Source organism: Fulmarus glacialis, unplaced genomic scaffold, assembly GCF_000690835.1.
Source record: "Fulmarus glacialis isolate BGI_N327 unplaced genomic scaffold, ASM69083v1 scaffold39231, whole genome shotgun sequence".
Taxonomy (NCBI): Eukaryota; Metazoa; Chordata; class Aves; order Procellariiformes; family Procellariidae; genus Fulmarus; species Fulmarus glacialis.
The window spans coordinates 1,260-28,281 of record NW_009192846.1 but is presented as its reverse complement, the minus strand read 5'-3'; the positions used below and the strand labels follow the sequence as shown (position 1 = coordinate 28,281).

General features: G+C 39.1%; 1 protein-coding gene across 1 annotated transcript; it reads left to right on the top strand.

The window, feature by feature from the left end:
• Positions 1 to 273: 273 nt before the first annotated feature.
• On the top strand, positions 274 to 26,606 carry ARHGAP18 (Rho GTPase activating protein 18; the record flags this gene model as incomplete). The annotated part of the gene is made up of 10 exons (XM_009587234.1): positions 274 to 466; positions 2,795 to 3,030; positions 5,870 to 5,942; positions 11,418 to 11,587; positions 13,810 to 13,975; positions 16,652 to 16,743; positions 19,428 to 19,505; positions 22,308 to 22,467; positions 25,030 to 25,112; positions 26,336 to 26,606. Coding segments are annotated over exons 1-10 (1,507 nt in total), but the record flags the coding sequence as incomplete, so codon positions are not given.
• Positions 26,607 to 27,022: the final 416 nt, after the last annotated feature.

Here is a 27,022-nt window from a genome sequence, read left to right as displayed (position 1 = left end):
TGTGGAACGGACTGTTGAGAGTTGAATTAGAGGTTTGGTGTAACTAGGATTACTAGAACTTGCCATTCCAGATTGGGAGATACATATAGCAGAAATGTTAAATCAAAAATATATTCCAGATATTAAAAGTAATTTTTAATATCTTGGTTTGGTTGTTGACAGTAGTTTTCTTTGACACAATTCATCACTAACTGCCTTCACAGATATTAATGTATCCTGTATCTTAAAATGCTAACCAAGAATTGCTTTTTGGTTTATGCTTATAGCCGTCGGTCTGGCCAGTATACAATGAACCATGACCATTCCAAGAAGACCCCTGATGGAGCATCGTTTGACCGCTCAGGATCCCAGGACTCCTTGGACGAACTTTCTATGGATGACTACTGGAAAGAACTTGAAAACATCCATGAAACCAGAGGAAATAATCACGAGGAACGAGTAGCACTTGTAGTGAAAGAGCCAGATGGTAATGAAATTTGTTCTTGTGAATGATCATCAGTTTGCTGATTTAGGGATTTTTCTTTAAGTCTTATTTCAAGAGATGGCACCCACAAAATACACTTAAATCAAAAAGGAGGTCACTCTGCTGAACATCCACTGTTGAAAAGTCTGTTGCCTCTGATGCATACCACCAGAAACAGGCAGTGCCCTGAAAGAGAATTGTATCGGAGATAAGTAAAAGGCTGGTTTTCCTTTAAACGGTATTTGCAGAACATCAGGAAGGTGCCTGTACTTGCAAATCACAACAATTGAAGCTTTATTTGCAGTTTACTGTTAATCTAACTTGCCCTTTTACTCTTTGTGTATGTTGTTCGTTATTGTAGCTATTGTGGATAGAAACCTCACGCTTAGAAGACAAGCCAATGATTAACCGGTTTAAGTTTAGTGAGTAACTTTCTACGCTTGTAACTATTGTGATGTTCAGTTGTATTATTTTTGTTTCTCAGAAGCATCAATTATGGGCCACTTCTGAGGGCATGATCTTAGAAGAAGTTGGGCAGTTTCTTTATTTTTCTTGTCTGATCAGATAAAAGAGGAGTAACGTCCTTAAATCCACTCTTCTCTCAAAAAATATTTTTTAACAGTGCGGTATCTGCCCCTCTCCCATTCTTACAAGAGGCCCACAGTCTCAGTAAATTAAAATGAGCTTTGCACGTTCGTATGGCCTCTACATGAGTGAGAAGAATATGCTCCATTAGCTTTCAAAGGGATTTGCACTTCTGTCTCCCTAGGCATTTTGAAACATCACCGCTATTTACAAGTGCTCTGAAGAGGATAGCAGCGTGGCCTCCGGAGAAAGCAGCAAGGCTCCGAGCCTGCTTGCCTGGGGAGCAGGGCATGTGACAGAGCTGCGAAGCTTTCTCCAGAGCAGCAGAGCCCATTGCTCTGCAGCGCACGAGCCTCTTCTCTTACCCCAGCTCACTGATGCTGCTACGCCTTCAGGCTCTGCACTCCAAAACCCACAATTTCCTTTTTTATTTATATATAGTCTTCTTCCCCCTAGTTGCTGCTGCAGCTCAAGCCGCTGACTCTGGCATGAAGCCCAAGTGAGTCAGCTCAGTGGAGTTGATCAGCTTGAGCAGATGTTGCTCTGCCCCACACCTTGCCTAACGTGTAGCACCTCGCTTGGGTATGAGTATTCCTGAATGTGTGGGACATTACACCTGGCTGATGGGCCTGCCTGGGTGGGGGCTTGCTTGTGACATGGCCATGCAAAGGCAAGGCAAGGGAGAGATGAGATATACCTTGCTCACATCCGCTCTGGAGAATGGATATAGCCCTTCTTTCCAGCCCTAATAAAATCTGAGAGAATTTTGTCAGAGGCTCAGGATTTGGCTGTATAGCCATGGCAAAATTCATACTTAAAATTTTGTGTCTGTTTTCTGAATGCTGTTAATATTTAGGTGCCCACTTGGACACGCACTGCGCACTGTGGGAAACTGCAGTCAATAGTGAAGTTGACATGCCAGCTTTGGAGTACTTTTATATATCTCATAAATGGAAATGTTGCTTGAACGTTTGAGAGAGTTGTTGGCACTCAGCACAAACTTGGCTGCTACAGACAGAGCTTGGTGTTTTAAAGAAAGTATCATTAGAGAGAGACTGATTTCAGAAGCAGAAGTTTTGCCATCGGTGACAGAATTTAATAGCTTTCTACTCTTTCATGTGTAGTGATCTGCCAATAAAGGATACCTTATCAGCTATAAGACTAAAGCAACAATTGTTTTGTGGGCTGTCAGCAGGCTGGAGACCATGTCATAAGAACTGATTAAAAATAACATTAAGGTGACTCCTATAGCCTGGTTTGTCCTTCATTAAATTGAGCTAGTGGAGAGCTGTAGGATTAATGTATCAAGAAAAGTGGGCAGAACCATGTCAGTAAAGGAGCTAAAAAGATTGAGGATTGAATTAAAAATCAATGAAGCAGCAATGATCAGAGGCTTTCAGACTTCCCCATACACATTTATATCTAGGTACATTTATAAAATGGTATATAATTTAACAGAAGTGCTGTAGATTATTATAAAGATTGCCCCATAGCAATTATTATAAAGATTGCCCCATTGGATTAACTATTTCAAAAGCTTTGATATTATATGTTAACGTTTTTGAAGCTCTTTAGAAACAATAGCTTTTTTCCAAGTCATGCTAGTGTAAGTAATTGTTCTTAATTGTGGATCCCCTTAGTACTTTCCCTGTGAACTGCATTAACTAGATCATGTTATTAACATCCAGTGTGCTTAATAGTACTCGAAAGCCAATGTTTATGCCTTTTCCTCTTTGCCTTGCTCAGAGGGAGAACTAGAAGAAGAATGGCTGAAGGAGGCAGGTCTGTCAAATCTGTTTGGCGAGAGCTCTGGCGACTCCCTGGAAAGCGTAGTGTTTCTGTCCACACTGACCCGAACCCAGAAGGCAGCGGTGGAAAAGCGAGTAGAGACTGTCACACAAACCATGAGGAAAAAAAACAAACAGCACCAGATTCCTGATGTCAGAGATATCTTCAGGCTACAAAACGACTCAAAGGGAAAAGTAAGTTCCTGTCTGTTGTTTTGTTTGATTCTGGCAGAGAGAAGAGAGGGACATGTAGGGGTGGGGGGAGAGGAGAGGGATGCACAGACACAAAAGGGATATTTCCAGAAGATTTGTGTCTAACTTTTCATTGATTTCCAAGGGAATTTTTTACTGAATTTATGGGAATAGTGTTGGTCCAGACTTGACATTGCATCGAGCAATTTTAGTATGTAGAAAGAAGTATGTATATTGGCCTCGTATTACTTAAAGGTGATGAATAAAACAACCACTCCATTGTCAAGATACTAATCTGAATTAATTTTAATGCAGATGCAAAACTCATGACAACAATTACCCAAAGAGCTACAAAAAGCCCACTTTTATCTTTGGGTGTTAGTGCCCTGCAGCCATTCTGAGGGGTCTGCCAGATAGGGGGCAGTACCTCTTACTTACTGGTGCTCTTTTTTCCTTTTTTTTTTTTTTAAAAAAAAAAAAGAAACAGAAGGGACATCAGCCTAACCACCTCTGTTTTGGCTAGGTCTTTATGCCTGTCAGCTGGGGGCTTAGACCCCGTACTAACTCCCAGGGCCTGTGCATGTCGTTAAACTGTGTGTGGGAAGATGCTGTGACAGGTCCTGAAGGGTCCCTATCTTCTCTCATGGGGTATCGGATGGGAGAGTTCCTCTCCCATACACAGGAAAGGGGAAGGAGGGAAATGGAGACTATGATTAGAATTCCTCTTCTGTGGAGAAGTGTATGTGTCCTGTCTGCTCCCCCAAAAGCAACAAGATCTTCAGCCCTAAGAAAACTGACCTGATGGAAGTCCATGGCTAGCTTACCTGACCCCATCCCTCATTCTTGCTGCTGCCGCTGCCGTTCAATGCAGTGGTAGCAGCAGTGAAAAGCTTCGTGAGTTTTGAGGAGATTTAACTTGCTCCTTCCCCTAACAGCTTCCTCTTCTTCGGCAACTCCTTTCAAATTCAGTAGAGGTGAAATGTACTGGGGGGAGTTTGTAAGCTCAAATGTATGTTCTGGAGGCACAACTTCCCTTTTACTGTTCTGCTTTGCATGTGGTTGCAGAAGGGATATTAACTCCATAAAAGCTTTCCGGGATCTGATTTGGAATTGACTACACCTAAAAATTACAAGATCTAATAGCAGAGCAATTTAGGTAAAATATCATATAGTTTAAAGCAGTATAATTTCCCTTTCAAGTATGTTATTTCAGTAAAGCACAAGAAATACTTATGTTCCTGTATTTAGGCTACACATTGTAATGTTTGAAAATCATATGTCACAGTGTTCAGTAGACTTCTGTGTCTCTTAAACTACATATTTTGATATTGATGACATCAGTGAGAAGTAATGCAAACAGACAAATGATTGTAGCCGTTTAAGATGTATAAAACAGTAGGTTAGAATATTTATTAAATATTGAAATAACTGAAGGAAAAAAAAAGAACCCTTCTAAACCTATCTTCTTGACTGAAATAAGATAATACAAGTGTAGGCCCTCAAACCTATACTGCATTCCTTTCTCCAAAGGAAGACAATTATTCAGAAATCATTGCTTGTGGTTATTCATCTAATCTGTCACAGAAAGCCTGTAGTGAAGTCGCTTCTACAACCTCCCTAGGTAACTTGTCTCAGTGCTTTGTTACTCTCCCATCATTAGAAAGCTTTTTATGTAACAAAAGAGGACTGAAGACATCTGCAGCTGTATGAAATCATTCCAGTTTAATAATAGCCTCCGAAAATCCTGTAACCTCCCTTCACCTGGAGGAAAGCAGGAGGAAAGGTAAAACAATAGTGTTGGTGCTTCGCATTAACGCAACAATTGTGTTGATGTTTCTACTAAATTTCCTGCTATATTCTCAAAGAGAAGCTAGACTTTTGGTACCTTGACAGCTTCCCAGTCTGCTTCTACTGCTCTGTAAAACAGTAATAATTTTCTGGGCGGTCATGCTATCTTCTCTCAAGATCCCTGATTTTAAAAAAAAGTAAATATACAGATTTGTGTTGGTAGGAGAAATCTTTAAAACTTGAAATTTTTTTCTCAGTAAATACGGAGTTATATAGAGCTTGAGTAAAATACAATTAAAAATCCAGAGTGCTAAACATTCATTGTTTATTTGAGTTGCCAAAAAGATAATTAAAATAATACATGGGTAAAAACGTATATGGGTATACATATACCCATATGTATATGGTATATGTATATGGGTATAGATTTTCTACATGTTCTGAAATATTTTTTTCTGTAGCAGTGTCATCCAGTTCATGGAATGTGACAAATCTTGAGACTGGGTAGTGCAGCATTGTAGAAAGGAGAAGATGGGTCAAAATCCTTTCCTGTTTTGTTGTCTCTTCGAAGTGTCCTAGTTTTGCTGTTGGGAATCTAAGCTGTAAGCACAGATTTAATGTCTGCTCTGCAAAAGCGATGGGATTGTTCTGTAGGGGAAGCAACCATGTAAGATTTTGCAAGAGGAAGGAATTGGGACTGAGTCAGTCAAAATGTCTCCTCCAGATTCCCTTTCTGTAGCCTTTCCACTGCAAACTATGGCTTCAGGTCAAAGACTACATTTTCTTACTCTTTGCAACTCTGGAAAATTAAGTCTTACACCCACTTAGCCTTTTACGAAGCGGGGGAATGGTCTTAATTACTTCTTTTTTAATTACCTAGATTTCAGATCCCCTTAGACTTTGGCAAAAGGTTTTCTACTGAAACACACAGGTGTGCTTCTGCGTACCTCTGAATTGCGGGATTACGTGTTTTAATCCTGCACAGTGTCAAATGTGTTTCTACAACCATGCATTTGGTTTTTATAGGCATGCATATTTATTGTTCCTTTCTTAGATCTGTGATGGAAGTGAACCCTCAACTGTGAGAACAAGTGAAAACAAAAATGAAACACAAGATGGAACAAAAGGTAATGCCAAACAACTCACTTTTTTTTTTTTTTCCCCCCCTTCTTCTTCTTTTGGTTTGTAGGCTTTCAACTATACAAGCCACTACATAGGTCCATATTTCAAGTAACTTTTCAGCAAAAGAAAATTAAATTCTTATGAGAAACCTGTTCTGGCCTGCATTGTTGTGGTATAAAATTTTTAAGTGTGGCTGTGGATAGTGTCCTTTGAGCCATCCAGGAAACCTTGTTTGTTACCAGTGATCATCTTATAATCGAGTCATCTGGGAGAAGTCTCCTCTCATAGCTTATGCTTAGGTCTTTCCTGATCCTTAATTTATCCTTTCTGGTTTATCTCTGCTGTACAGTACAGGAAATGAAGCACTATACATAAGCTCATCAGTGCATACAAGAGAACAAAAACAAATGGACTATAAACATCCAAAAAAAGTGAGAACTGGCTATTTATCTGCAGCTCAAAATGAAAGAAGAACAGGGATAGAAGAAAAAAGTTGTTTACCTTTTTAAGGAAAATGGAAGGGAAATACCATTCTGTGTGTGTAGGACTGGGTTGTGTTCAACAGCGCGTCATTACACAAGAGGGGTGCAGTACCCGTGGAAGACCCCTCCCTCTCACTGCCTGGTAGGACAGAGCATCACAGAAGTCCTTAACTGATTCCATAGTTTCTGTTTTGAGAGTATGAATTTTGATGAAAGACGTTGTCAAAGCTTTCTGCTGTTCTTCAGGCCCAGTAATAGAAGGGTGGCTGCCCTCCATCATCTTAGGTTTCTTCGAAGTAGGGGTTGCACCATGTCTGTTATACCACCATACCCCTCACAGGTCAGAATATTAACTGGCAGCCATCTAAGTTTTAAGATACTGCATTGCTATTCTGCATTGTTTGTATGTTGGGTTTTTTTTCTTCTTTCGGGGGACTGGATAGCACATAGGTGTTATACCGAACCCTATGGCCACTTAAATAGGCAGGCAGGCAAATCAAGTTCCCTACTGCAAGTTACTTAATCTATAATTAGACTTAGAAAACAGCAACAAACAATACAGGATGTGCATGGAAGTTGAAGTGGGAGAGATGAATATAAACCAGCCCTGAATATCACCAAATCTGTGTGTTTCCAGAAGTGCTGTTAATCCTCCCTCACTCTCAGCAAACCTCACTCCAGTAAGAACAGTAAAAAATTGGGAGGACTGCCAGACTGCTGGTTCAGCACAAGGGAAGGAAGAGATGCCTGGTGCTTGTGTCAATAAACTGCACTGTAGGATTCAGAGCTGGAAAATTACCAAGCAATTATTACAGAGTTTTTATCACATCTGGTTCTTTTTTTCCAGTGGCCCTGATGAACCCTTCAGAAATGGGAAGTTCTGAAAGGCAAATCCCATATGCTAGCTCTTCTCAGCACAGATTGTGATGTGGATGGCAAATGCAGCCTGCTTACATCCTGATACACTTCTGCTCTTGTCAACATGCTAAAGTGGGCTCTGCTGCCAACAGTGGAGCAGGAAGAAAAAATCAGTTCAATTTGCCGTCAAACCATGCAAGTTCGGTGATGTTAAAAGTACCACACCTGTTTCAGTGCTGTGCTGTGATCTTTTCTCCAGAATGATGAGCAAATTAGTGTTATACAAACAGTGAATGAATTTAAGGCAAAAAGTAAACAATGCCTGATATTTCAGAGATACTAAATATTTATTAAATCCAAATCTAAAGACACTATTTTAAAATGGAAACCCCCTTTGACAGAGAAGTAGTACCGGTTTTACCTGAAAAATATGAATAACATCTCAGACATTACAAAAAAAATCCAAAGCTTGAATTGAGATGTCTTAAAACTGTTAGAGGGAATGACTCTGGCTCTCCTCCGAACCTGATGACTCTGTTCCTAACTTTGCATTTGAATGCTGCATTCCCAAGTGCTTCTGCCAGACTGAAGATGATAATGGTTTGCCCTTAGAGCATACATGGGCTGTGTGAACTTGTGCTCACTCCTTCTTTCTTGCCAGTCCAACACACCTTGTTTCTTGCCTAAACAACGTAAGCAAACTCAGGGAATAATACAAAACCATTACGTTTTTATTCTTTTCTGTCTGATCCTGCTCAAACAGAACAGTTTAATGAGTTCCTAAGATTTTGTTGTTGGTAGATGCATATTTGAGGTTTTTTTGGAAGCACCCTCCCTTACTGGCTTTACGTGCCTCTTTGTTTCATGTAGGTACAAAACATGTCTACAGGAAACGAAAAGAAAATTCAGAATCATGTGTTAAGCTGTCAAAAGAAATTATCGTATTAACAATCCATAACACTCACTAAAGACCTGCAAAGCTAGCAATATGTTCAACATCTACAAAAGAAAAAAAGTAATTTTCTTTGGATGCCTGTGAAAAGGAGTAAATAACCGTGTTGGTTGAGACATCTCAAGAAATAAAAAGGAAAGAATAAAGCAGATGAAAAGCTAAATACTTGTTAGCTTAAATAGGGGAGCAGCAAAAGTCAGTTTACTGTGGGACTGCAGTTGTTCTTCTGAACACAGAGGATTAGCTACAAGGGAAGAATGTTAAATAAAACCTCTGTGTAAGGGCAACCTCAAAGCATAATGATCTGGCAAATGGATGAAAGAATTGCATGTACTGTGTGTAACATGAGGGAAAAGAGCTGTGATGTTTGCTTCTTGATAGGTAAAAAGACTGAAATGTGGTTGTATTTTTTAATTAAAGAGTTTGTTTCTGCTTTTCATTTTACATGATAAATAAGGAATCTATGGCCGGACTGACAGAGTGTTAGTGAAAAGATTACAAAGTTTTTTATTTTCTATTTAAAATCATCTATGAATTAGCATTTTAGAGAAATGCTTTGTCAGTCAAAGAAAAAAAAAAATCAGCCTTTCCAATTATAAATTAAGATCTATCAGCATACCTCCATCGGGGTGTACTCTAGGTTCCCTGCAAAACTAGGAAATAGCAAGGTTGACACTTCCGATATTTCCATGTCCTGTTGAAAAGAAGCCCAAAACGTAATCCGCATCCCACTCCTGAAGAATTCTCATAATTTTATGTGATCTTTAAATAGCACTGTGAACCAAGGAAAGGGTACATGACTAATGTAAAATACAGTTTCCACATCCTTATAGATAATATTTACATTTTTCTGTATCGCACTTGCATTTATCTCATGAAATATTGCATGCAGTTGGCAGGTTGGCAGAACACCAAAGCTGCTTCCTCTTACAGCTGCTTTCTAGTTATGAATGCACAACAATAGGAGCAAGGCTATACGACCAAGAAGAAACTCCCCACAACAGCAGCATTTCCAGACTTTTAAAATGTGTACACCATTACCAAGACATCTGCTTTACACGGCACCTTCGTATGACCAGAGGACTGAAATAGGAGCTACTGCTTTATTGTTTGTTAACATCAGATCCCTCCCAGGCTGGTAGGAAGTATGTAGGTCATGTATAGGCCACATTAGCATGACAAAAGTCTTGGGGGGACGGGGAACCGTTTTCCTTTAGTTCGGATGCATTAAACAGTTTACATGATGTATACAGATATACACACAGGGAGGCCAAAGATCGAAGCCAGGGATGAATTTGACCTTGGATATGTTTGGTTACTGAGGTTTCACATATCTCTTTACCAAAAGGAGCAGCTCTAGTTTCAGGATCAGCTTAATCTTTAGCGTATGCCCCAGGCATCTTTCGGGGTCTCTAGAAAGTGAGCAGGAGCCACTCTGGAAGAGCAAGTGGTGAGTGACACACACGAGAGGCAAAATTTGGAAATGTTTTATTCTACTTCTCACAGCATTGCTTGGTTGTAAGTAGAGTCAAAGTGTTAACTCAAATCCACCTTCTCTCTCTGGAAGTGTCTCAGCTCTAGATCAATTACACTGATGTGGGAGCAGTTGCATAAAGCACTGTGCCTTACTAGAGAGTGGCTGTGGTGGCTGCAGCCATTTGCCTATCAGGGCCTTTGAGTTTGGCCCCGGCAGGCTGAGGTAATTTTCAGGACTCGCACTAAAGAATATCAGAGACTAGTCTTGTCTTGTGTATAGTCTTTCAATTAGATGCAGATACCATTCAGAAAAAATTTTTAGTTGGTGTAATTTTTTTCTTTTAAACTTGATGCTTCATATGTTGTTCGGTTTGCAGGCTTGCAGTTCAGCTATTTTGCAGACCACTGAAAGTATCAGCATAGAGCAGCACTTCCCTGATGCCTTCTGCCTTAATCAGCCTATCTGCAGCCTTTCCTCTGCTTCAAGGTCAAATGTTGCTGTAGCTGTAACTATTTTCTGGGAATTTTTTTTTGGCTTGGTTTAGCACAGTTATTCCAGGCCATAGAAAAATTTCCCACAGTGGTGTAAAGAAATTAATCTATTATGTTACACAATACTAATATATCAAAGCATACGCACTGCTCATGGTTCTCCTCCTCAACTCATCTCCATTTCCATCCCACTTTTCCTGCACTTGGAAGTATGTTAGCTTTGAACAGGCTGCAGTCTCCTGTGCCTAGGAGCCAGTGGCAGAATCATGGTCCCATTGAAATGAACAGGACTGATTTGTTTATATTTGTGCTGGTTTTAAGAAAGTCTGAATTTCATCACAAATACTTGCAAGGTATTTGTCATGTCTTGTACAAGGAACCTAGTCCTGGATCCTTTAAGAAGTACCACATCACGAGAGAGATGGTGGAGAGATCAGAATCCTTCTCTGGCTAAATTGTCTTTGATGCTTTGTATTAAATAGTGTTATTTACAATATAATTTTCCTCTTGCTTGTTTCATGATATATTTTAACTTCAGACTGAAAAACAATGGTTGATTTACTATGAAATTAGACTACTTTTTCTAAAAGCAGAACTGCCTCTCCTTTTTTTCCCTTCTGGTTTGTTTGGTTTTTTTTAAAAAAAAAAAAAAAAAGTTCTAAATTTGTCTAGTGTTTGATTCCTTGAACAAACAAAGAAAGAGAAGTAAGGCCATTGTTGTGTACTTAGTCCTTCCCTGTATCATGGAAACATATCCAAACAGTGTTGAGGAATCTAGACTCCTCAGGCTGAGGTGAGGACAGGGATGTTGGGACAAAGACATGATCTGTGTACTCCCTGTTATTCCCAGATGTTAACACTTTAGATCATAGAGAAAACATTCTCTTCTGCTTTTGAAATTTTAACAGCAGTTTAAACAAACAACAGTCTGCTGTTTGTTTGAGGTGGATTGCTTTATCTTTTCATAATAGATAAATAGGAGAAAACCTCATGCCTTGGCAGAATTATTAAAGAAAAACCATAAAAGATAGACCCTTGTAAGAAACTACATTTTCAACTGACGTAAAAAATGCAGACAATTCACATGGGTGAACTTGTAACCAGAAAGTCCATCCCTTGCACAGCATTAACTTCTACTTGGTTTTAAACTTACTGTCATGCACTGAGTGATGCTCAGTTGTGCTGCTGTTGATTATTAGTTTTTTCTACTCTGTTTTCAGGTCCGAAGTTTAGTCTTGGAACTGATGAGCAGAAGAGCTCACTTGAAGACATGCCGTTTTCAGACACTGACATCAATTTGGAGATATCGTTTGCAGAACAGGCAGCTAATCTCAAAGACAGCTCAGTAGGCAAAATGCGCAAGGGTGGAGGGGGTGATACTCTTCTCCCGGTAGGTGTTTTTTATTTATTGCTCTCATTCTTTGTTTTTACTACTGGCACTACTTGGATGATATTTATATGGTGGTGGGTGACTTAGATTTAGAAGAACATTGTCGGATCCAGCTTCGTGGAGACAGACCTTCTCAAGACAACTCATTTTTGGGAATAGTAATCTAAATAACATGGAAGTAACTACTTTTATGCCTATTTATGTCATTGTCTGTCTGGCAAAATGCACTCTATGTGTAAGCAATAATGGACTGACAGTATGAAGTGGAATAGTGGCTTAGTGGTAGTTGTACACAAACTGTGTCCTTACTTGTTTACAGCCCCTTTTCCCGTTATCTGAGGTGAAATGCTTTACCTCTGTAATAAAAATCTCTGTTGTCATTTAAAAAGGGTTGGTGGAAAGGTTGAGAAACCTTGTGCAGTTATCCAATGCAGATAGGTGAGGGATGAGAATGAAGAACAGAATGGTCTGTAGAAGTCTAAAGTCAAATGGCAGGAAATTAAGGATTAGTTTGTGCTCAGTCTTACTTTCCAACTCTTAATAAAAAAAGACTTATTCTGAATGAATCCAAATAAATACAAAAGAAGATCCTCCAATGCATTTTGTTGTTGATCTTCAGGCATCTCTTTCAGGATCTCTCTCTACCTAACAGTTCATGAACATGCAGTTATGTATAACCTGTAAACTAATGACTGGTGTGAAAAACATCTTTTTTTTTTTTCCCCAACAGTGTATGCGAACATGTCTGAGTAAACATAGTGTCTGAAGTAATAATGTTTCGCAGTTCTTTGAACACTTAATTTAGATAAGGACGTGCGCAGATCTTCAAATAGTAATTACCCCATGTATCCTAGTTTAAACATTATAAACCAGACACTAACGGGTATTTAGAAATGGATTCTAAAGCGTTTGAGTCATGTTTCTCTAATGCAGCCTATAACAAGGAAACGATAGCTATACTTTAATTTACTTCTGTATGTATGCACATATATATGTGCATAATACATACTTTAACTATACTTTTAGCTAGAGCTTATGAAGGATTGCTCAAAGATATGGCTATGGGATTTTGCCTTCAGTGATGAAAGTAGTGGCAAAATGATAGGAAAAGGAAGGGAGTTACCTGTTTAAATCTACAATTTGTATTTGTTGCACCTTTGTCATTGGCAGCTATTTTTAAACATACGTGTTTGTGCAAGTCAATGAAACCTCAAGGTAGGAAACTGACTATATATCTACAATTTGTAAATTATGTTTATGTTTCGGTATGTGCCCTTGTAGTCATGTACCATAACCACCAATTCATCTACGCTATCGCTGGGTTTGTACAGGATGAGAAAATAATTCTGGAGTATAATGTATCTTTCCAAGTGGAAGAAGGTCTTGTCAACCTTCCTGCTTTGAGTCACGCTCACTGCTAATGTCGGGCACAGGCAAGAGTCTTACTTAAAAGCCTGCTGGTGAGAAATGGAGTTAAAAAGCTCTATGAGCTGGGAAGTCCCTCTCCCTCGCCCTCTCGGCTCAATTTCTTATATTGGTCTCTGACTGCAACTTCTGAGCATTTAGTGCAGTAGAAATGAGCCATAATTAAGGATCCCCCTTCCCTAAGAAGGGAACCCCTTTATTATTATTTGTATGGCAGCCAGATATGTTATTTTGTGTGTGTAAGTGCAGAGAGATTTCTGTTGTACAGGCATAGGGTTGTTCATGGACAGCAATTTCCACTACTATGAATTGTAAAAGGATGCAGAAGGTGGTGGTGGTGGTGGGTGGTTACAAGCAAGACAAAGCCAGACTCTTCTTGGAGGTGCACAGCGAAAGGACAAGAGGCAATGGACACAAGTGACTACAGGGGAAATTCTGTTTTGCAAAGGAAAAAAAGTCCCCATGAGGGCATTAAGCACTGGAACGTGTGCCAACAGAGGTTATTGGGAGTTTTCAAAATTCAGTTGGACAATGCAACAAGCAACCCGATCAGACTTTGAATTTAGCTTTGAGCAGGCAGTTGAATTAGATGACCTCCAGAAGTCACTAGGAGCCTAAATCCTTCTATGATTTTAAGATCACCTGCTTTTCAACCTATTTGGGGGATTATCCCGTGATTTAGTTAGTAACAGCAGGCTTGATGATGAAAGGTTGTACCCTGAAGGAAGCACAGCCTCCAAGCTAAGTAATTTGTTATGACTTGGATTATTCACTCTGCTGCAAATCTCTGCTTTTAGAATTTCAGGCTGCCGAAGGACAAAACAGGTACCACAAAGATTGGTGACCTGGCCCCTCAGGACATGAAGAAAGTCTATTCTTTAGCACTGATTGAATTAACTGCTCTCTATGACATACTTGGGACAGAATTCAAGCAGCAAAAAGCTGTAAAAATCAAAACCAAAGGTGAGTCGGTGTTCCATATTCTGAACCAAAAAATGGGTCTGTTTTAATCCAATAAAACAAACGCATCCAGTTCTTTATAATTTTCCAGCAGAAAAATTATATTAATATATAAATAGTAACATAGGTCCTGAGAAGCATTTAATTATACACCTTAACTCAAGGCACACTTTAAGCAAGTTCCTGCGTGTAGTCACTCCAGCTACGGGACTGTGCTCTCTGTCCAAAGTTAAGATTCAGGTCAGTCACTGAGCAGGTAAACCAAGGAGTGAAGAAAGGGAACTATCTTAGTAGCATGCTGTGCAGGAAGAATTGCTTCACGGAAGTTTGTATGTGCTGATCTATTCCCTGGGAGGGCACGTGGATGTGCTCTTTGTGGGTATTCTTTTCCTGCTTTCCTGTGCTACTTCTACCTGACTTTTTTGCTTTCATTGCCCTTGGCTGGAGATGCTGGGAGCCTTTGTCACCTGCTTTTCGCTTCTGTCTGGTACAAACTTTCCTGTGTCACATAGGCCTTGCCCATCCAATATTTACTCAGGCCATAATGCAGTTTTTATGCTGAATGACATCACATTAAGAGGAAGATTTGGACTGTTGCAGAGGATGTCAAGACAGCTGCAAAGCATCATTTTGCTCTGCAAGCCATTGGAGCATATGTATAATCACAGTACTTTTCTTGGGAACATAGGACATGTGGAAACCAATTTCAAGATACTAAAGGTTTTCAGTGCTTTGTTTGTTTTCTGTATTTCTGGCTTCTGCTAAATGCTTTACAGGAGCTTGAAATGTGTTCCCAGTTAATCACGAACCTGCTTTGGCCAAAACCCTGTTGTCAAGGTTCGGTGAATGTGACAGTGCAATAGCTCACTTTAAATAATTGAAAGCAACAGAGATGGTTGAGAGATATACAGCAAGGTACAATAAATTCTTCAGAATATGCTCTTCACTTTACAGTAGTAGGAAATAACTTTTTAAATGCAAAAGGCATACACAGAAACATCTATGACACCTTGATCCCTTAAATGCATTTTCTTCTTGCAGAAGTGCTTATGCTCTCACTAATAAATAGAGACAAAACACTTTCTTCTCTTGTATTTTTGGCTCTTAGTTTTAATTGATTCTTCTTACCAAATTTATTGTTACTTGAATTTCACTTATAGCATTATTATGTGAATGACAGGCAGTCATAAAAAACATTTGAATTGATTAAAAGCCCTGGTTTTCCCCAAGTTAAAAAAGATGGGCTAGACTCATGGAAATGTTTAGGAAATAGACAATGACATGTCACCCCTTCTGCCAAACAAATCTGCTTTTGCAATGTAATGCCTTCAGTGCCTTGTTGCTCTACCTGATGCTCACCTCTTCACTCCTGAAGTGCTCTTTGGCCTATTGATTCATACAATGGTGTATCTATTGGCTGTTCCCCTTGGTGCTTGAGTATGTAAAACATAATTCTTCTGTGGGATGCTGTACTGTGCCCAGCCCTGTCTTTCTATTGACTTCCTACAGTTTGTTTCTCCAACTTCATCTCAGTAGAAACTGTTACTATTGACAAGATCTTCAGGGTGATAAAACTACGGGGTATGGATATTGAGTGTATGTGTAAGTCTCTATCTATTTTATAGGTAGACTTTTTACGCTGATAGAGATGCAAGAACTCCCTGATTTGGCACTGAAACTGATGTTTCTTTGACGAATATCACATTCCCTCAAGGGCTGACATCTTTTTAGTAATTACAGCTGTTCTGTGCTCAGTATTGGCATGACATCATACCAAGCAGGAGTTTTTAGCTACATTTGGTGTTATATGCTATTTCAGAAAAATTGCACATACAGCAATTATCAGTACTTCTGACAGAGTTCTATGCCAGCAAACTTCGGGTTAGTAGTTACTAGTATAGATCTCTTTTAATGGTCATTTACTTCTATTCGTCTGGGACATAAACACATGGGAGTCCCATTTACTTGAAGACTAAGGCTAGTTTTGCATCAGGGCTAGATTAACTGAGACTAGATTCCATTTTTTTTTTAATTTGCATTGCCTTAATACTATTGTAAAGACCATTTTCTAACCAAGACTTAGCTGTACTTTTGTGTTTGTTTGGGGGGGGGGGGAAAAGGCAAAACATCTTTGGCAAGGTGGTGATCTTGCTATCCTGCCAGTGTTGTATAATGCAAAAGCACAAGGGTTGTAAAGCTCTTCTTTCAAAAACCCTCATAGAGAGAAGTGTTCAGAGTAACTCTGGGTGATAATGACATCTGTCTCATTTTAGTAGCCAAATTTCTGGATATTTTACTTATGCCATTTGCATCTTAACTATAATAACCTGCATTGAGTGATGAAGATCTGCATTGCAGGGTCATCATCACACCCATTCTGCAAACCAGAACCACGCAGATGGTTCATTTACGCAGTTTGCTTCACTGTACTGCAGAGTATGTGGATGGCAATTTGAAGTCAAAACAGAAGACTTCTGGTTTATCGTTGAAGGAAGAGACGCATTAATCCTTTTAGCCAGAATGCTTTGTGTAATAACTTCGTTGACAAAGACATTCAAACACTTTGAACAAAAGGTCAATAGCTCTGAATAGGCTTATTGCTTCAAAAATGTGGTTTATGTCATTATGTATTGGAACAGATGTGGATAACATCTCAGTTTCTTTTGCTTTATTCTTCAGATTCTGGCTTGTTTGGTGTCCCACTGTCAGTTTTACTGGAACAGGATCAGAAGAAGGTGCCAGGAACCAAGATACCACTGATTTTTCAAAAGGTAAATAGGCACAAACAAGTCAACTTCTTACATACCTGCAAATGACAAACAAATAACATTTTGTCCTGGTTTTATTTGCTCCCTATAGCAAAGTTTTCACTGTATTACTCTAATCAGTCAAAGTTGTTGTAACTTTTATTTGCAGCTTTACTTATTAATTCAGTAAGTGTGCTATTTTGCTTTGTGTCAGATATATTTTGAGTTAAAGGAATAAAGTCTGTTTTTTGTTACAATTGGCCTCCATGATTTAGGCAAGTTTACTAGTAAGCCTGTGAAAACTGCCAATCAGTGTAAGAACTCACTGCAGCCAAATTCCATTTCATAATGGTAGTGTAACTTTCATCATCAGTAGGGCTACCCTTTATTTTTTCAGAGCAAATACTTGAAATTCCATAGAAATTCTCAATCCCTGACCCACAGGCCGAACCTACCTTTCTAGGAAGTGTTTTTTTCTTTTCAGAAGTGATTTGGGCCATGAGACAGTTAGCTAAGGAGTGGGCTGGATAACTGCCTCTGGTGGTGGCAGCTGCCCTTTTCCAGAAGATTTGTTGTTTTAGTACATGGGGGGATGCTTTGGCCCATATCATGTCATGGTAATGGGGAAGATAATAGGAAAGATGATGGAGACCCTGGATTTACTGCCCCATGCATAGCAGGTCTCATTGCATGAGAAGGGAGAGACCACAGTGTGTGGACCTGTCCTATCACTGACACTAAACTGTGTCATCACCGTTTCAGTAGATTTGGGGACCTCCTTGTTATTTTTCAGGAAACAGAAAACTCCTCATAGTAGTTTTGCATCACTCTCTCAAAATTATTGCTGTGTCATTCATGCCAGAAATTGCTTCCTCAGGATCACAAAAATACATTTCTGGGAAGGATGCTATCTAGAAAAAAAGTAACCAAATGACAAAAAGTGATTGATCACTGTGCTGTCCTAGCAACATAGTAAGCATAGTTCTTCAGGAAGAAAATTTTACATAAACATTTCTAGCTTATAGATGTGATTTGTTTTGCAAGGTGCAGACATCATTTGGAATACAGTTTTTCTTTAAATGAGAATATGAAAATAAAAAGTTTCCCATTTCTTCTGCCTGTTCTCTACAGCAGATGCTTTCCAAGAATAGGGGATTTATATAAAGTGCAAGAAAGAACATTTTTGTGCTTATTGCTTTTTAAATATACCTTGGTTATCACTGAAATGAAGCAAACCAAGCTAATAGGAAGGCTGCTTAATTAAAAAAATTCTTTTAATAAAAAATACACCTAGTTTTTATTTCATTGAGGAATTATGGTTAAAAATAATTACATAATTTAGCCTAGGGGTCTTCTGACCAGAAGGTTTGAGGGTAATACCGATCCATGTATCTCCACCATAATTTTCTGCTGATAGTAATTCAGGTCTCTGGCCTGCTAATGAAGCCATGCAAAGCAGCCCTGATAGAGATGAAGAGGGTATTTCCCATAGGCAGGAGGCTGGTTGTGGCCAGCGGCCACCTCTTTCTGCCTGCCAAGGGGGCACTTGTGAGTGAGTGTGTGCGAACAAGTCATGGCCGCTGGCAGTGCCACCAGACCTCGCCTCCCCATAGACATGGGGATGGTGGCAAATCACACAACATGCCCACATCTTTGTGCCCAACAGATGAGAGTGGCAGCCACTGCTCTAGTGTAAGCCGGGTACGGCTGAGAGTTGGATGTGGCCATTTAGCACTTTTTCTTTCTTTTTTTCTAACCAAGGAAAATATACCAGAGTGACACCTTCAGTGCTGTTTTCTGTGTGGCTTTTTCTGTCTGATCTTTTTTATGGCATTTATCAGTTACATAAATACAGTGGTAGGCAAACCCCCTTTAATTTCTGTAACTGGAGAAAATACAACTGTTGCATAATTTTTCTTACTCAAGAGCTGGCACAGGAAGGTATGTAACAAAGGCACTGCCCTAGTTAAACATTGTGAGAATTATTTGTGCTAAAATGATGTCATCAGCTTTTGACGTTTACAAATTTCTTTTGAATACTCTTAGATCCATCCTTCAGTGAATACTTCTAAGCATATCTTTTAGAGAAACAGAATTCATGATACGTGTTTTAAGTACTTTCACAGAATTTCTACTACTTTATCTAAGCCATATGTAGGATTGCAAACTGTTGAGTTTGTTAGGAGAATGCCAGTATTTGCAAAACTGAAGCTTCTTGAAAGCCTAAAAGTACTTAGTTCCTCTCTGGTAAAGTTGTAAAGAAGAGTATTTGTGAGAAAGTTAGTGCTGTATCTCTAATGTTACCTTAATTGTTTTGATTCGGAGACATTTTAACAAGGGTAGTAATTGGGATTTATTTTTGAAGCCAGAGTAATTTTGGAAAAAAAATGCTTCAGTCGTTGGAGGAGACATGAAGGAGGTCTAAAAAATACAGTTTTCTTTTTTAATAAAATAGACAAACTCTTCTTTAACAGTGCTCATAAAACAGGTAAGCCATATTAAAGGTTTTGTTCTACATCTACAACAACTGTAATCCATTTGTAAACTGTGTGTTTGTGTGTCTGCTTGTTACATCTGTGCGTGCACAAATGCATGCATACACACACACACACACACACACACACACACAGGCTCCAATATATCAGAACTATCTACCAGTAATTTTTAATTGGCATCTTCGTTCATGCAATTTGGTTTGTGTTTGACAGCTGATTGCCCAGATAGAAGAGGCAACTCTGGAAACAGAAGGACTTCTTAGAATACCAGGAGTTGCAACAAGAGTAAAGGTAAAACACTGCACAGATTCTCAACATCCCCCCAAACTTATCTGTGTTTGCTGATTTTATTTTATCATACAAATATATTTTAACATCAGGCTGTTATGAAAATCTTCAAAAATAGAAAGCAAAATCTCTTTACAAAGAAAACTGAGTTATATTAGCCAGAAAGCTGATGGTTTCATCCAGTGTAGTTTTGGGGAGAAGACTGGAGTTCCAAGTTTGAAGGAGAGTCAAGGCTACGTTTCAAACTCAGTTGTGCCAAAATCTCATTAATTCTTGGCACCAGCTTTCCAGCCTTTTGCTTTTCCCCTGAACCAGCTTAATCATCTGAACAGTTCATGCACAGTCTTTCTACCCCAGGAGGAAGATTTACTCTGGCATTGTGAGCCTATTTTAATAGCTAGACTTAACCTGGGTTACAGAGCAAGGCAGCCAGCATGCGCTGAAGAACCTCTCACGTTATACTGCGGTTCATAAAAATAAATTACTCAGCTCACTAAGCGCAATCTTGTTAGGCACGTCTGTGCACACTGACACTTCGCAGAGTGAGTGCCAATTACATGCAGACTCTTCCCCAGTATTTGCCTTAATGCAGGAAATGAAATACACAGTATGATTCATGCCAAGAGTCAATGTGTTAAAAAGACAGTCTGAACTAAATGGAGAGAATCATTTAAGTGGGTTCAGCTGTCCGAAGACGTCTGCCAGCCTTTGTTGTGTAGAACTTGGTCCAGCAGCTGGTTCATTAGAAACAACTGAAAGAAGGGAATATTATGGAAATTGGCTTTGTTTATTTACCAGTAACTAGGATACGGGGTTTTTTACAGTTTTCCTCCATTCTTTATTTTCCACTTTTCATCAGTCCTGCGTACTGGAATGATTTCAGAGTGGTTTTGTTTGTTTGTTTATTCTTTGATTTTATCAGTTTAATACGATTTCCCAGGCAGAGGATCATTCACCATTTGACTTTCATTAATTTTTTGCCTATTTATTTGCAGGAGCTGCTTCTTTGAATTAAGCAATTGTTTTGTTAGCAAAGATGTTAAGTTCCTTTACTTATTCAAATGGAAAACTTTATAGAAAAACAAAGAATTTAGCACACTAAAGGACTGATGTTTTCTTTTAATTTTCTTAAACTTTTTTCTCCTGTAGTTTCCTCCTTATGTAGTTTTATAGAAGGGCACAGATAATCTCAAGAAAAAATATTTTGGTATCTTATTCTATAGATTTTAGAGGAGTTACTAAAAAATTGCGTTGCATATCTGTAATACCCCATAGTTAAATACATTTACTTTAAAATGTAAGCATTGGTCCATTAGGATGCATAGTTGACATTTCTGCTCTTGCCTCTCAGATAAGGCAATTCATTTTATCTAGTTGTTTAATACTGCATTTGCCACAGTGATTTTGGTCTGAATGTCGATGGATGAGCTGATGAGACTCAGAGGGAGAATTGTCATCTTTATTTCTAAAGCTTGCTTTTGTTGATGAGCAGGAAATCATACCCACTTGACTTTAGACATCTGAGTTAGGATCTTGGCACCTTTGAAACCCCTACGTAGTCAGTGGAGACAGAAGATCTGTCTGGAGGACAGTTGAGAACATCCAGCTTTTATGTCAACCTAAGTGTCCACGTTTTCTTTGGAAATAGATCCATTTTCCATTTGGACAAAGTGAAATTTAATGAGAACAGTATCTTAAAAATGTATCTAGTATCCTCTATCCAGTGTGCCCTTCTTGTCCAGATAAATAATTAAGGCCATATTTTTCCTTAGTACTTTCCCTCGCTTCATCTCACATACTTTACAAAACAAGCCAGTGTCTCTGTCCTCATTTTCTGTCTGGAAGAACTGGGGAAAGAAGAAGGGAGGGACTTCTGAGAGGTGCCTCAGGGCCACTGGCCCTATACTGAGGCCACTTCCCACTCTGTGGGACTGGGAAATAAATTAAGTGAGTGTAAGGCCGGGACTGATGCTTAATGGGAGACTAAGAAGGACTCAGTCTTTGCAGCGTGTTCCCATTTGTCCATGTCTGGAAGCCCAGTAATAGCACTGCCATGGGAGCAAGGCAGGGATATAGTAATGTCCGCTGCCAACAGTACCCCGCCCTTTCCCAACCCCAGATTTACGAGGTATCACTGAGACTTTCAGTGCTGTTTATTCTGCTGCATAACCTCATGTTTTGCAGTACAGTCCCTTTCCATAGAGGGCATGTTTGATATCCAGTGCAAAGTTGTATGTGCCCACTGGCATAGAGTTCCCTGTAGATGGCAAGACACCCAGCTATCCAGTTACACAAATGTTTTCCCTGTTTTTTAAAAAGAGAACCAGTCTCACCTTAGTGTATGTTTTGATAGGAAACTGTGTGTCAACAAGCATAATTGCCATACTTGTTTATGAAAATGGCCATGCATGCATTACAGCAACACCCTTTGGTAGTAGTTTCAGAATTGCTATGTATATCAGTCACATCTTAATATTTTGGGGGAGGAGAAGTCATAATCCTTACGTGAATGAATATGATATGTGGTTCTTATAGTATATTCTATATGGCCCTAAGGCAGGCCCATGGGATTTCTTCCTATGTGATTTGGCCGTCTGCTGCCTATTACTATGCGTTTGCTTTCAGTGCTTCTGATCCCCAGTTTATCTTTTTGTAGCAAAAGATCAGCGGCAGCTGGAGTTAAGTGATATTTCAGATGTCCCTTTTTTCCCCCTTTCGAAGTATGGAAAAGTATTGCTGTGTGTATAATGCATGACTTCCAGCAGCCAAGTGTTATTGGTGTTCTCTGTATCTACTGCCTTTCAGAGTCTTTGCCAAGAACTGGAAGCAAAATTTTATGAAGGGGCTTTCAACTGGGAAAATGTAAAGCAACATGATGCAGCAAGTCTTTTAAAACTCTTTATCCGTGAACTGCCTCAGCCACTCCTCACTGTAGAGTATCTCAAAGCTTTCCAAGATGTACAGAGTGAGTAGTGTCCTTTCTGTCTCAGCTGTGAAGAATTGATACCAATGCAGAGAAGTGCCTCTTTGCCATAGCAGTATTTTTGCTAGTAACGTATGAAACTGAAAAACAAATTAAATAACAATATGACTTCTGAGAAAACCTGGGCATATTTTTGCTGATGTACAAATGACATTTTTCGTGGAACATCTATTTTAATAGTTTACACATAAAATGAAAGCACAATGCCACTTTCTGATGTTTCTGATAGTTGTTAGGAGGTATAGATGGTTGATTGGGAAATTGTGTATGGTGGTATCAGTTTATAAACAATATTTGCTTCAAAAGAAAACAATAGCAAAGATATAATAGTTCTGCAGAAAATCTAACAAATGGTAATTTATACCATTTAGGGTATTTTACCCATTTACAACAGGAAAAGTTGGAGTAGAATAGTGAGAACTGCTGATCATCCCTGGTCCCTTGAGATCAGCAAGTTCCTGTGAAAATGTCCTCCTTGCCAATTGGTCACCAAGACAGCAAACATACCAGCTGTAATTGAAAGAGAACGGCTTGGTGATAATGAATCAGGAGTGAGAATCCACATACATGAACTCCCTAGTCGACACAGGAGTGCAAGTTTCGGAAAAATCTATTCCTCTTGTCTGCAGGCAGAGCGATGGCTCATTTCTAAGGCACACTTTCAGGGAATTCCCATGGGCAGGCAGACAGATGAATATTCTTAAAAACTGTGGGCTCTGTCAGTCTCTGGGTTGTGAGCTGCCTTTCAAGGCTGTTAAGTTGGTGGGAGTAGGGGGCTGGTGCTTAGGCCTGCTACATAGTGTTGTTGATTTTGCAGTACTGAGCGGCAAGTTAAAACTGGCCAGAATGCTTTCAAATGATGCTGGCAGCAAACAGCTTCTCAAGGTTGTTCCACTTACCGGATACTGATTGGAGCCAGGAGGGTTTCTGCTTGCCGCTCCTGAGCTGTCTGAAGGCTTATGTGGTTTTTACTTACCCAGAAAATACTCAGGTGCCAAGGTCCAAAACACTTTCTGCATTGAGCCACATGATTTGATGCAAAACAGATGTAGCACTTTATAGCCTCCCATTGTTTAAATTGTCTGCCCATCTTGTTGGTTACATGTAATACGATGAGGTGTTAGAGAAAAAGAGCCATCTTTGTGGCAGTAGTCGGTGTTTTTCATGATATTGTGACTAAATAGTGTGGTTAGAATTAAATATTGAACAGCTTAATTTAAACAACTTAATTTGTTAATTTAAGTAATTTAACTAAAATTCAATTGTTATTTAGGTGAACAGACAGAAAACCTTGATTTAAGGAACGAATTTTAATTGTTTTGCAATTGTATTTTTGCTTACTTTCCTAGGAAAAGATTGATTCTCGTTGCTTTTTAAGCATTGTGACATGGTGTTTTGGAACAAAATTTAAGTCTTACTTTTAATGTATGTCTTTCTAGAGCAGGTAGATACGCTGTTATCACTACTTGCATGTTTTAAATGGCTATATAATTTGTCACTCATTTATTCAGATCCTTAATTTTTATTATGGTAGAAAGTAGTCAGCAAGGGGGTTTTTTATTTCACCGATGAACTTTTTTTTTTTTTTTTGGCGGTATCTCCCAAACTGATTTGGATGAAATGTATTTGAAATAGCAGTTCAGTTAGAATCCCAGCAGGATGCACAAAACAGCCCTGTTGAATTTTGAAATAGTGTGATAAAACCGTGTCAAGTGCAGGTACCTCCTTCTTCGCTTGTTTTATGTATGGCCTGATTCGTTAGGAATCTGCTGAGAAGACTTGCCAGAGCACGTCTTCTAAAGTGTGACAGGAGGAAGTTTATCACAAGTGACAAATGTGGGAGAGTTGGGGCTTTCTGCTGCTCAACACTGCCAGAACGTAGGAGCTCTTCTAGGAGGTGGAGGAGTGTAGGGGTGCGCTCGTCCTGCATCTTGGGTGAATGACGCACCACTGAGCAATTGGGTAAAAGGCAGAACCAACATCACTTTTCTTTAATTACAGCTTGCCAGATTTGGTATGGCACTTGCTGCTGTAGATATGTATTAAGCTTCTCTGCTCTTGGCTTTATCCTCACTGGTTTGCCATTGCAGCTGCTGCTGCTTATGTCGCTGGAGACCTGCCTTATTCAGCAACACGTGGTATTCATTCTGCGTGGGTGACTTGGGAGACCATGCAACTGTTAAGGCAATCAGAGAAACTGTGAAAGCAGTTTTGAATATACCCTTTCATATGTTGGGGCACAGGCTCAAAAAGGGAGGAACTGTTAGCTGACTATTTCTTCTTGTAACATTGCAAAATAAAGAATCACAAGGCATCTAGAAAATATTGCCAGAAGACTGCTGAGTCATACAGCAACTGAATCCTAAAAGAACATTTGGAATGAGTATCAGAAAACAAGGATCTGCCAGTCCTTTGTCAGACTATGACAGTTAGTCATGTGTATGCATTCAGCATTTTGCAAGAGGTTTCCACTTTGAAATTGTGCTTTTTGAAGAGGACAAATGACGATTTTAAAATACTGAGGTTCATGTGCTTCACTGGCAGATCTTCCAACGAAGAAACAGCAACTGCAAGCTTTGAATCTTTTGGTTCTCCTTCTACCTGAAGCAAACAGAGACACTCTGAAGGTTAGAATTGCTAATACTTTTTTCTGCACAAATATTTTGTCCGTTTCTGTGAATCCACTGTAATGAACGCTGTTGTCTTCTAACATTCTTTTTTTTCAGTTCAAAGTTAATGCTGAAACTAGTGATTCTTTCTTTTTTCGTATTTCACGGAAATATTTTTCAGGGGAAAAAAAAAACTTATGACCCTAATTCCTCCCAAATGACTTTTAAGAATGTGACTTGAAATTTTTCCAGGAGATTGCAATAATAATCTCCCAGTGAGCAACCTTTTCTCTTACAAGTTTCGTTCCTATTTTTGCAGCAGCAGTCATTATTTCCAATGCAAAAAATAAACAGTGTTAGAATGCTATGGATGAGAGTTTGCTTTTATGAAATGGGTTTAGCTCTTCATTTTTATTCCCCGCTTTTCTCTGTGCTGTTTGTTTCTACTCTCAATAAGCTAGAAATTTACACTTCCTATTGGTATTTGCAGCACGTTAATGCAGAGTCTTCCAATTTGGGCTTCTCCTTTTGTAGCAAAGCTATTAATCTTTTTTGGAATATGCTTACTATTAGAATTGCTACAATCAAAAATGAATTTGCAGGATTTGCATAGGATGCAGAACATCTTCTGTTACAGGCAACAAATCCTGTTAGGTCTTATTGTTTAAACATTACTTTCTTTTTGAGTTTCTTTACTGTGTGGAAGCAGTCAGGAGGGCTCCTGAGTTGAGTTACAAATATCTGGAACTGAATTAATTGAAGATTGTCAGTTTGTAACTGGCTACTTGTCATTCACAATGCAGTGGTTTACTCATAAATTGCTTACCCTACAGAACTAGCCATTCCATGTTTCCATGACCGTGACAGCTGGCACTATTGTGTTCACTTTCAATTTAAGAAAAGCCAACAGTAATGTTTTCAAAAGCATCTGTGGGATGCTACTTATGCACCTACCTAATGAGGGTTTTGAAAAAAAAAAAACTTACTGTGCAGGGCTTCAAAGTCACTTGAAAGCTTTTGAAAATGTTATCCACAAAAATAATAAGAATGATTTACTTCATTACTTAAAACAAAAATTACATTACAGTCTGTGAACAAAAATATCCACGCTCCCTATTATTGATTGCTTTTCATGTGGTTTTATTAGGAATAAAGAGCTTTTGCCAAAAATATGTAACATCAGGTTTCACTCTAACTTTTTCATGTGCAGAGTTGAGCTGTAAGTTCTGCTGTTATTTCAGGTACTGCTTGAATTCCTCCAAAGGGTAATTGATCATCGAGACAAAAATAAAATGACGTTAAAGAATGTTGCGATGGTGATGGCCCCAAACCTTTTCACGTTTCATGGGTTTGGCTCAAAGACTATTGAACAAAGCGAGTTTGTTATGGCAGCTGGAACAGCAAATGTCATGCGCTTTATGATTCAGTACCAAAAACTTCTCTGGACAGTAAGTGTATTCTTAAGGGGGGGGGAAATCATAAATTTCGCAAACAAGGCATCTGAACAAAGAAGTAATATGAACTTATTTCCATTATTTAGAGACAGATCAGCCCCGTCCAGCTGGGTTCTTGCTCATAGGTAACTCTTATGGGAGTGAAACAGAATCATTACGTCTTACTGTAGAGTTAAGCTCTGATGGTCAGAGTTTTAATATTGTGTGTACCATATGTGAACTCAAAAATAGTCCTTGGGGGATTCTGGCCTATCAGTATGCATTGTTACGAGGAATTTATTCTTTTCTGCTTAGAGATATTAGCAGGAAATATGGTGGTTTAGTCCATTTCCCTTTTGGGCCAAACTTTGTGTTATATAGAACATGTTTTGATAAAACATGAAGTTGTGGCACGGTCTCAAGCAAAGCTCTAACGTAGACAGACTGGAGAAGTTTAGGCTTTGTTGTCCATCAGCAACTTCAAACAATTTTGAC